The sequence below is a fragment of the Mya arenaria genome, chromosome 10 (assembly GCF_026914265.1).
Source record: "Mya arenaria isolate MELC-2E11 chromosome 10, ASM2691426v1".
In the NCBI taxonomy this organism is placed as follows: domain Eukaryota; kingdom Metazoa; phylum Mollusca; class Bivalvia; order Myida; family Myidae; genus Mya; species Mya arenaria.
Genome location: NC_069131.1, coordinates 21,439,007 through 21,451,492, shown reverse-complemented (window position 1 = coordinate 21,451,492; position 12,486 = coordinate 21,439,007). Strand labels below are relative to the sequence as shown.

Below are 12,486 nucleotides of genomic sequence, written 5' to 3'. Positions count from 1 at the left end.
TTTCGCTTGGTCAACAATGACTCCTAGATATGTACTTGTTATTTGTATTTGTTTTCCTGTTTGTTAATTAATATTTGTTTATTGGTATGTTTGCTGGTCATTTTGTAATTTTTTATGTAAGGAATATAATAAATGTGACTGTAGGAAACTGAGATGTTCGTAAGTCAATGTTTTTATTAGGTAAAACTTATTTTATCATTAACCGTTTGTTTTTTGCATTCTAAATGATGTAATAATGTAGTCACCTTAGATTTTTAAATTAATAAATAAACATGTGTAAATTAATACATAGTTATTACTTATTAAAGAAATATCCAAGAGTGATCGCAAATCTGTTTGTTCAGTGGTTGAAATAAGCATAAGCCCGCAAGCCCTGCACAGGTAAAATGCTTTCCGGGCTTGCTCAAATTCTGTGTTTCTGGGTTCAGGGCTTGTTAAAAAATGTAATGCCAAGCAGACTAGTATATGATTTTGGGCTTGTTCATCCAAAAGACTGATTTTGATGACTGTTTATTACAGAAATATTGAATGATATTGAGTCTGGTGTTCACATTTTTGTTCACATCTTATATTTCTTATCTTTCAGTCACGTACATTGAGGGAAAGAAGAGGTACATGTGTGAGGTGTGCCACTATATTTGCCCGGATAATTGGAAACTTCAGTTACACCGACGCAAGCACACAGGGGAAAGGCCGTACATATGTGACATTTGTGAAAAGACTTATAAAACAGCCCAGAACCTCAAGAATCATGTTAAAAGTGCCCATTTCAACAGCTAAAATGAATTATAAATCACAATCAGGGGTGTGATTTGATTTGATTGCAGATTCTTAAATTTCTGTGGAACCTTATAATTCCAGGGATCAAAAAAAAAGAAGAAAAGAAAATAGTTTTTGTTTTGTTTCCAAATTGATTAATAGAAGTTGACCAGTTTCTTTGGTTGTTACTCAATTTGATTTTAGTTTGGTTTGACCTCCAGTTTGTTTCAAATTGAAGTCTAGATAACCCTCAAAAGGGCTTCTAAGAAGATAGTTTTGCTTATGCTGCAGGGTGATTAAATCCTCATCGGGAGAGTTTATAGTGGACATAGTTAATACTGTACACACATCGTACAGTTCACAACATGATGCATTTGATACTATGAAAATATGATATGAATTTATTTTACGCAAGTTTCTAAGGCAGAAACCTTTCGGGTTGTCGATCTAGATTTCCTCCCCGGTTGTACCATGTCCTTCTCTAGATCACTCAGAATTTGAGATTTGACAAGGAGGATATCTAGCCAAGCGATATCGAGCCAACAAGTTTTGACAGTATAATTATAAATCATTAATAGAACAAGTCCGTTTATTTGTTATTGCCAAGAAATCAACACTTATTTCTTGTTCCAGATTTTGCCTCCAATCCTGTGTCAGACCCTTCATCATCCTCATTTGATGTCACCATGACCTCTTCAACTTTGCATTTGAAATACACATGTGGCATCTGCGGCCTTTACTGCCGAGATAACTTCAACCTTGGTGCCCACATCCGAACCCACACGGGCGAGAAGCCGTTCAAATGCTCGATCTGCGGGAAAGGGTTTGCAAAGAAGAGCAACATGAAGTCCCATACAATGACTCATAACATTTATTTTTGCTAAAAGACCTTGAGCATCATTGGTACTTACAATGACTCATACCAACTATTATTGCTAAGAACCTAAAGACCTAGCACTGTTTGGTTTCCAACAGGCATATAACTAATAATGAGCTCGGGTTCAAGATCTGTAATGTTGGTTCTCGGCTAGGAACATCACCAGGCATGCTTTTGAATGATTATTTATCTATACACATTTCCGTCAGTTTCATACCCATAAAAATTAACAAGTACAACAATTAATGCATGTTTACATTTCAAAAATCAGTTTGCCATTATTAAGGTTGACGACTTAACTTACTTGAGGATCTGGCAAAATGTTAAATAATAATTAAAATATATAATTCTTACAGAATGAGCACTTGATTTATCGATGTGTGAATTATATTGATCATGCAGTGATATTGAATACTTACATACTATGTATGAACTTGTAAGTTACAGTTTCTTTGTAACAAAATATCAGTCATCTGAACATGGTGTTTTATCATTGTGTTAATTTTTATGGATGTTAATTTTATTTTTTATGGATGTTAATTTTATTGTTGATCTTCTACAAAATATATGGTGTCGGTTAAATGCCTACTTAAAATGTTTTTTCTAGGTTGCATCATAGTCATATCATGGTTAAATATCTGGTATATTTGTTTTATTTATTTTTAATTTTTTAAATAGATGGATGGATGAATGGGGATTTAATTTCAATGTGTTACACTAAATTTTCAACACACATTGTCATGACAATCTTAGTCAAAACATAACGTAGCAATTACATATTGATTTGACACATTTAAAGTGCATTTTTTAAAATAAAATTAGAATCATAGATCTCTTTTTCTATGCGTTAATTGTGTTGAGTTTTACTTCCTGCAGTGGTATTTACGTATTTCTTGAATTGTTTAGGTCTTCTTAGCTATTTAACTGCGCCGTTAAAATAATGGTCACCTACAGTGGTTGAATTCGCCTTGGGGACTAATTGAATGATATAGTCTTTGTTATGTTAAAGATACCTACAGAGCTGTTTTGTAAACCTTACCATACTCAACAAATATAACACTAAAACCATAACATCAATGACGTATTCTTTATTTTTTCAGACCAAAACCTGTTAAAGTTTACCTGCTCATATTGCGGCCGCTACTGCCATAACAAAGGATCTCTGAATGACCACATCAGAACACACACGGGAGAAAAGCCATTCCAGTGTACGCAATGTGGAAAACGGTTCGCGAAGAAGTCCAACTTGAAAGCGCATATGGTCGTGCATCTGTAAAAGCTGAAACAGGATTGTTTTTGACCTGTTGTCATAAAAGTGTATTTGACCATATGGTCAAGCAACTTCAAGACTTGTTTTAATTGTGTGTGTTTTTTGTCCTGTGTAAGATCTAGGGCCATTTTTAATAAGGGATTTAACTTAAAATTAAGTTTTGAAACTAAGTGTTTTGATTGGCCTGTATATTTAGCTGACCAATAAGCTGAATGGAACCTCTGAGTCATGTCTAAGGATTAGGATATGATCACTATTGAATACTGGCCCTGTTTACTAAAGGACATTAAACAAACTTGACGTTATGTAGTTAAGTGTTAACAATACAACATACTGGGCTTGACTATTGTTGAATATGTTGACCATATTTGTCGGTTATCTGATTTTGAACAATTTGACGTATCTGGTGCTGCTTATAATGTCTTTATGAAAATGTTGAATGATGACTTCCATATAGGTATCAGCAATCATCCACTTCCTTTATGTGCAAATACCAGTGCTTAGTTTAAACTAATAACACTTTTGAAAATGTTAAGTGTTAAAATAGAAATATCATACATATTCAGTAAGTTCTCAATGCTTCATTTAAACAAAATGCCATGAAAAATGTAGATGTTTAAAAAAAAGAGTTCTTGAAAGTCTTGAAAGGCAGATGTTAAACTATATTTTCCTTCCGACAATACTTTGAGAGTGGTAAATGAATTACCAATACAGTCAAAAAGTTGACAAATCAGGTAGGCCTGTTTTACAATCAATGATTTGACAACAACATATTTTAAGTCATCCAAAAAGAAAAATAGTGAATGTCAAAATACATGTTTCAAGTTATAAGAACTCTTTATTATAGCAACAATAAATGTGTCGTGTTATTTGAAATTATTCTTGCATTTTTGTCTTTAAATACCACTAAGGTTAAAAGGAGTAAATGGCCGTATTGTACCCATTGGAAAATGAATATAAATAAATAAAACATTTGATGGAAGTTTTGAACACCTTTTGCCTGTATCTTATTTATGGAGATTGTGCATGTTAACCATGTGTAGAAATAAATAGTAGAACTATATTGATTTCTGATTGAACACTTCGAATGAAAGCATGACAGTTGGCTTATCAGTCAACCATTTCGAACCACATACCGCATGATTGTGTAAAGCAACCCTTTGTCAAACAATGATCACGTAATTCTGAAGATTGTATTTAAGTAACTGTTAAGTTGAAGCATTGTTGTTTATAAACTTATTAGAACCTTTATTTAACGATTTTTTTTTCTTTTCTTCAGACTCGTTTGTCAGAGGAAAGCCTGCAAAATGGGTATGCCTGTTTTGCGGCCGTATATGTCAGAGTAGGAATCACCTCCGTGACCACACGAGGACGCACACAGATGAAAAGCCCCATGTTTGCCACGTGTGCGGGAAGGGGTTCGCCAGGAAATGTAACCTCAAGGGCCACTTTGCTGTCCACCTTAAATAGTTGGTCTGATGGGTAGAACAATTGTGTTAGAAAACATAACCTATTAAAAGCTTTACTTTACGCCTGATGAAGTTGGTCTGACATGTAGAAAAACTGTTAGATAACATTACCTAAGCATTACTCAGCCATCCACAGGAGGAATGTTTTTGTTAGCAAACATTACCTATTGAAAGCATTACTTTACATCTTAAGTTTTGGTGTGTAGAACAGGTGTGTTATAAAAATGTTACCTTTTAAACGGGTTACATTACCGTCCACCTTAACAAGAAGTTGTACTAGTGTGAGGATTGGATAAATAAGAAAATGCTACCTTTTATTAGGGCTACTTACAGTCCGCCTGAACAAGAAGTTGGACCAGTGTGTAGAATGGATATGTTAGAAAATGTTGCCTTTTATAAGGGCTACTTTACGATGCGCCTTAAAAAGAAGTTGGACCAGTGTGTAGAATGGATATGTTAAAAAATGTTGCCTTTTATAAGGGCTACTTTACGATGCGCCTTAAAAAGAAGTTGGTCTGGTGTGGAGAATGGATGCGTTAGAAAATGTTCACTTTTAAAATGGTTACTTTACCGTTCACCTTAAAAAGTGGTTTGACTGGTGTGGTGAAATGGAACTGTTCGAAAATGTAACTACATGGATCATTGCTGTCTTAGATGGAATACATTTTTATTTGATTTACACATTTTTGGTTTGTAAGATACATGAAGTCCTTGCTAATTAGTTGTGTTGTGAAATATATCCAACACATATTTGGCTTTCTGATACAAAGACGCCTGGCATGAGGAGCCTCAAAGACTACAAAGTTATTATTACCATTATATATTATGTTTTCAAACAGTACAGCTGGAAAAAGGATGTTTAATGCTTATGAGGATGTGTTATCCTAACGAATTAATGGTGTGTGCAGTGGAAAATATGTCAAAAGAAAATTATATTAATAATTAACGAAAACTGACTTGCTCAATTCAATGGTAAAACATAATTCTTCACCGGAAAATCTAATGTACATGTATGTGTGACCTAATATGGAGCTGCAAGGAGAAGATACCCTGTTGGGTGATGTCTGGAATATCTGTGCAGTAGTTCTTATGCTCGAATATGACACTGTCCTGACAATTGATATGATTCGTAAATTGGATTACAAACACCTTCAATCATTACCTACTTTGTAAGCAAAAATTGACTCTAAGTCTCCTTGCATTTGTTTGTTCAGGGATATACATGTATAACGAAATATCACATGACTAGTAAATGTGTTGAAGCAGTAATGAATGTTTATATATCAGTGTGTTTTGGCGTCTAGGGAATTTCTATGGTGGCCTCAATCTGCCATTAGCTTTAAGGCACATAACCAAAGTTGACAATCATATGGGACTAAAGAGGTTAAATATTTTTGATATGGAAACCAAAGGGACAGGTCAAGCAGCCTCAATCGTAACCAAGGTGCTATTTAAAGACACGGAGATTAAGTTTAATATTAGCTTTTTATTGGCTTTTCATTGATGAATGAAGATGTATAATTATGTTTTTGCTTTGTAAGGAACTGATGTTTTTCTTGTGTCACCTGTTACAAGACCAGTTAAAGAACTTGCATGTGTTTTTTATGGCTTTAAGATGTTTGGACTGAATTTAGATGTAGTTAAATAAAGAAACAAACATTCTTTGTGAATTCATTCTTTTCATTTACGATTGCCCGTCGTATAAATGAGGGTAACATACATGTAGTCGGATCAATGAAATTTTTCTGATGTCTTTTCTACTGATTTTATAATTAAACACTGTACCTGGTAGTTTTGGTTTTGCATATTTTGGTTGTGAAATTCACAACTTTGTTATGCGAAATTTTCTGAAAATTCACCGCTTTTCTAGATTTAATGTTGTTTTCTAATTTCACATTATACAATGTTTATACTTTAAAACAAAACGTTTGACCAGTCAGCTAAGATAAAAGTAATTTTATTTTGTCAGTACTTTAACACTCATTGAATTGTGATACTTATGGGTATTTGTCTCAATGGATTAACATTGTCGTTAGTATTTTCCGTATGCTAGTAAAATTGATAGAAGAGCAATTTCATAGCTCCAGTTCTGTTACAGCATACAGTAAAATGAAACTGTGATGCGGTAAGTAATAAGTTATAACGTTTTAATAATATCTTGTTGTAATCATTCTTAAGTTCATATTTTTCGATATAACATGAAAGAATCTGCTGAAACTACTTTCTTAGTGTTAAGGTACAGCAAACTAAACCCTATCAGTGCTGATGCATACATATCGTTATAAACCATCACTTCTTGTATTTTAAGGTAGCACTCAACAGTTCTACGCTCCAATGTCCAAGTCCCCAAGAGGGCAGAATTCTGGCGGGAATGCTGGCAGTAGATCGTACACGTGTAGCGTCTGCTTCAAGGAGCTGACTAGTTCATGGGGCTTACAGGTACACATATTTCTGTAAAAAGAAGATAGAATCCAGTATGTCATTGCACATTGTCAGTTCCTGAAATGCTACAGTATTATTTAGAACTAATTTTAGTTATGGTATCAAAACAGTAAATCAGAATAACAATGTTTGCCTGTAACTAGCCAATTTAAAGTTATTAAGGAAATATGACATAAATTATGCCTAGTTGAGTACTACTTTAATAGTCATTACTGTAGAATCATGAAGATTTAACTTTGGATGTGAAGTGTGGGTAACAATGAAGTCTAATCAAGATTAAGTCACCACCTATTTGTTGTTACAGTTTAAGCATTTTATTTTAAGAAATATTTCAAAGCCATTTAATGCGTGTTTTGAAGAATTGAATGAATTACTTTTCATGTGTCATTGTAGGTCCATATGAGACTACATCGGGGGGACAAGCCGTACGAGTGTACCAAGTGTGGTAGACGATTCACGCAGAAATCACAGATGAACTCCCACATGGTTGTGCACCTGAATCTTGCTGTGTGAACCATCAAAACTCCTGACAGTGATCAAAACAACTGAAGATCGAATCTGATATGAAAACACTTGCCAGTATACAATCGTTTGATTTAAACATGTGACTATGTAAGACTGACTCTAAAAAACCCACTTGACAATGAACAATTATCTCTGATAAAACCTTCATGATAAATAATGATATTCAGTTGAGACTGGGATCCCAGGGACCGGAGAAAAATACCTTGAGCCTCGGATTTTTTAGCCAAGCATGCTTCAGTATAAGCGTTCTTACCTTCATTATAAGGAAATCGGTTCTTTACCTCCAGCCAACAATGAATTCAAGCCAAGCGAGTTTGAGCCAACGGAGTGCTCTTATACTCTGATAAAGTGGTCCAAGGGACAATGTCTGACAGACTTGGATAAAAAAACACTTGTAAATGGGCAGTATACTCTGATAACTCATGATATAGTTGTCAAGCAAAATGTATAATGCTCTTAGTTTTAGGTGGTTATTGAAAACAAAGTTAATATTATATTTCAAATGAGCTTTTGACTATAATTTAATCGCAGATGATTTATAAAGACATTAATTACTCATGGACATGCGAGTTTTACCATTTTAAAATAGAAGTGTACTTTTGATTTGATTATTTTATACATATGTGTATTTGTACATCATCTCTAAATGGATATTGTCAATAAAAAATACTGCACATGATTATCATGTTGTTATTTTTTCTGCTAAAGTAACATGTTAAAATGGGCAAAGGTTTTGTTTCTGGACATTTAAATGCGCACATTTGTAGGTAAATGAGTTTTTTTATGCAGTGCTACATCTTGTTATCATATAAATAGCATACTATTAAAGCTGAAGCAATTTGGTTGTATTAATTTTCTCCGTTTTGATGTGTAAAATAAAATGCTGAATCTTTTTTGTTGTATTTCAGCCTGTTTAATTAGAATCAAATAAAATATCAGTATAACTTATATAATATATGCAGCCCAGTCTAGTATCATTAATTTTTTGTTGATAGCACCTTCAAACATTTACTTCATGAATGCAGTATTCTAAGAGCTGTTGCAAAAAAGAATAAAATTTAAAGGAAGTATCAGCACGTCTCGGAGTTGAATGTTTGGTCCATTACAAACATTGTTAAGCTTCGTCCTATGGTACCATGGACGAAAAAATATTCTTGTTCATACAGTTAACGTTATTTGGTGTGTGTTGGTTGCCTACAGTGTGTCTTGGTGATTGCCTGTAATAAACTTTGATCTTAATGCCTGCGAACAAGATCCCCTATGCATGTAAAAGTTGCAATTAGACCCTAAGACCCTGCCCTTGACCTTGCGAGGGCTTGGCCGCCACATACCCCAACTCCCGGCTTAATTGTTCAGGATTGACAATTATTACCTGCTAGAACCCCTGATTTTATTATACAGCTTCCCTGATTATGATTTTGCCATTACATTAACAATGCTACAATTCCTGTTTTCAGATTTTGCCGACTTCACAGCAACCTGTCAACATTGTGGAAAGTGTTTTGGGCGCAACAAGTGGAAATTGGAACAGCATTTGAGAACACACACTGGCGAGAAACCATTCGTTTGCTCCGTCTGCTGGAAAGCTTTCCGACAAAAGCGGCACCTTCTTTCACACATGGTGGTGCATTTGTCAGAGACAATTTAAACTGATAATGCATGTTAAACTGACAATCACTCACAGTTGGACTGGTCCTACTTAAAAATGAACAAGTTTTATGTGTAATTGTATGCAATTGTGAAAAAACAATATTTTATGTCTTGAATTGTTAATAATTACATAACTAAGCCTTGTGATGTTGTTATTATTATTTGGACTCCTGAAGAGGCAATGATGTTCTACAGTTTGAGAGCTAAGTGCAAGACTGTTGCAACACCTTTAGTCTCTGTATTGAGTTACTGCCATCTTGCACTAAGTCGGCAAGTTGTTGCCATAGCCATTAAGTGTTGGGGTTGTTGTCATGCATAATTTTTTTATATATTAGTGTGGAACTTTGTAAACATGTTTACTATTTCAATAATAACTGGTGTAGCATTAGTCACGTGACGCTATATTATTTATTGCCTTATGCAACTTCATGGACAAAGAACATCAGACTAATATTAACATATATTGGGTCGATTGTTCAGAACTTTGTTAAACTTAACAATATGATGAAATTAACAATAATTATGATGAACAACATTTTTGTTAACCTTTAAATGTAATATATTTGATGATGTGCGCATATAATTAATTTATAAAACAAGTGACAGCTGAACAAGTTGTCTCAGATCTTGTTAGGAACACTGCAGATCAGGAGAGTATCCAATGAGCTTCCATAGCAGTTATGATTTGAAAGTTGAAAGCGATGACGTTAACAAGTTCTGAACAATTCAGGCTCATTGTCAACAAAAGATTAAAAACGTAGTGTTGCTATGACAAAATCGAAAACAAGCTTTAACTATATGATGCAAATTATTACAATGATATTGCCACAAACTTGAGGTTGAGGGATCATAGACCAGTTCAACCCTCAAGTGATTTCTGACTTATCTCAATATTCATTTTAAAGAATGATATGTTGATATTTGAGAAAATTATTTATCGCCTTATGACGTTGCATATCTCTCTCTAAGTGTTTGGCCTTGACCCATAGTGCATCTGAACATTATCTTGATTTCATTTTAGGTTTCTTTGCTTGTTCCCGGTTATACCCGGTATATGAAAATGTAGCATTTAACAAAGATGTCAGTTTAACTGTAAAATGTAATAGGCGACCATAGATTAATTGCTAGATTTATATCCCCACCTCCTCCCTTATCTTTTTACGAAGCCCTTTCAAATTTATTGATTCCAATATTAATGTAAATCTGGGGTCTGTATTTGCATAACAGTCCAGTGCTCTCTAGGTTATGTTGTTCATACCAGCCGATGTTGAAATTTAAAACTGATAGGATGGTGTTTGTGGTTCATCTAGAAACACATATATATATATATATTATGGTCCCTAATGCAGTAAGTGAGCATGAACACATATTTAACGGTGAAACAGTCATCTTAGAAAAAAAAAGAAATATGTTACCCTGACCGTTCGCAGGCTGTCGCAGACTCGAAGATGTACAGCCGAACCCCGTTGGCTCGTTCTCCTAGTGACCAGCCCAAATACCATGAGCCTAAGGAAATGCTAGCCAAGCCAGAATGCTTACATTCCGTGGAAAAAAAATGGTCCTTTAAATCTAGTGTGAGACAACAAGGAAATTGAGCCAAGTGAGTGCGAGCCAACGGGTTTGATAATGTATGTGTGGACATTCTGTGTTGTTTGCACTTTGTGTGAGACTGTTAGCGCTTAGCCTTGTGGCTTCAAAAAGGGGTTTTATTTAATTGTTGGCTGCTGCACTTAAAACTTGCTGAAAACTGGCTTTGTTAATGATATAAATATTTTTTGATACTGTAGAACTTCAATGTTCCTTGTTATTTGATCAATACAAACATCACTTGCGTCAACATTATGCTTGATGAAACACATTCAAAGTAAACTTGCTTAAAAAAGAAACTGTGAGATAAAAAAACTAAATATGATCCAGAGACTCTTTTATTGTAAGTGGTTCATCTTACATATTTAACACTGGTGTATTTATTCAACTAAATAACTCAATGAAATAGAAAACATCTTCATTACATAAGAAAAGTTCAGGAATTAATTTGTATTTTAAAGTTGTTACTTTGTTTGCTAGATTTGCTAGAACGCAGTGTGTTTACACTTTTTGATTGCAGTCAAGTAACCATATAAATAGTGTTGATATTCTTACATTATATTTATAAAAATATATATTTTTCGTTGGCATGACTATCAATTTCTGTGACAATTTATTCCAGTTTAACCTATTTATTTACATATATTTCAGATCTGATGTTTGAAGAGGACTGGAAACAGAAGCAGCGGGTGTGCCCCTACTGCTCGAAGGCGTTTCCCTCCAAGTGGAAGCTAGATCAGCATGTTATCATACATACAGGAGAACGACCGTTCAAATGTAGCTACTGTGAGAAAAGCTTCCAGCGGAAGGAGTCGCTGAAATACCATATAGCCAAGTCCCACGTTCTGGGGCAGTGATGGTGATTTTGTTATACTCAGACCTCCTACAACTGCAGTTTCTGTAAGAAGAGCTTTGGACTGAGGAGTCACTGAGTACCATTTAGCAAAGTCCAACATTTTGGGGCAGTGATGGTGAAATTGTTATACTCAGACAGCCTACAACTGCAGTTTCTGTAAGAAGAGCTTTCGACTGAAAGATTACTGAAGTATCTTATAGATTCGATGTTATGGGGAAGTGATGGTGAAGCTCACAGTTATAGTTAATTATCTGGACCTCAAACAACTGCAATTTCTGGGAGAAAAGAGACACTGAAACATCATATAGTCAAATAGTTAATTTTGGGCAGTCACTGTAAACTTGTAAAACTTTGACACCTTCTGTGAGAGAAGTTTTCAACTGAAAGATGCTGAAGAAACATGGCATAAAAGTCCACTTTATAGGGCACGAGCTAGCCACGCAATGACAATAAAATAAGTGTAATACTTGAAGGACACATTTGGTTGTATGGTTTACATTAAACTGTAAGACTGTCTTTGTGTTAGTGCTTATTGTCTAATGAATCAAACGACAGTCTTTTTATTGACCTGTAAGATATTTTCTCATTACTTAAGCTTGTCAAAAGTTCAAAATTATGGTTGAGGCGTTTTGTTAGGCTTGGTTATGTTATCCGCGTGGCTGTCTGTATATAAAAATGTTAAATTGACCACACATGTATTATTAAAGAAAACCATTTAAAATATACACATGTTAACAGGGCTTTATGTTTCATTAAAAATTGAGTTTTTAGGATGGTTATTCTCATTGCTTTTTGACATGATCGGATACATGATTGGTCCATGTAACTGTTTTATACTTTATTTTATGTTTATATGAAGTGTTTATATGTGGTTTTAAAGAATAAATGGATCAGGTTATTCCAAAAAGAAAAACCAATGTTCACAGCAACTATATGAAAATTTGTGATAAGGGCCATAACTCTGGCTCCAACCATTGTTGAGTTACAATCACCTTTTTTGATGAAAAAACACACAACCATCACCTTTTTCGATGAAAAAACACACAACCAT

General features: G+C 34.3%; 1 protein-coding gene across 18 annotated transcripts in view; it reads left to right on the top strand.

Moving 5' to 3' along the window:
• LOC128206481 (sal-like protein 2) overlaps positions 1 to 12,486 on the top strand; it is a 94,425-nt gene that overhangs the window by 43,236 nt on the left and 38,703 nt on the right. The window contains exons 5-6 of one of the 18 annotated variants that reach the window (XM_052908936.1): positions 6,684 to 6,814; positions 7,211 to 8,021. The exons of 11 other annotated variants lie outside the window; for them this stretch is intronic. In XM_052908936.1, coding sequence (XP_052764896.1) covers positions 6,684 to 6,814; positions 7,211 to 7,330 — 251 coding nt within the window. In that variant the 3' untranslated portion in view covers positions 7,331 to 8,021. Of the gene's footprint in view, positions 1 to 586; positions 860 to 1,392; positions 2,467 to 2,736; positions 3,867 to 4,185; positions 5,984 to 6,683; positions 6,815 to 7,210; positions 8,022 to 8,799; positions 9,102 to 11,230; positions 11,951 to 12,486 lie in introns of those variants that run through there. 6 more of the 18 variants (XM_052908950.1, XM_052908959.1, XM_052908962.1 and 3 more) reach the window with 6 other exon arrangements.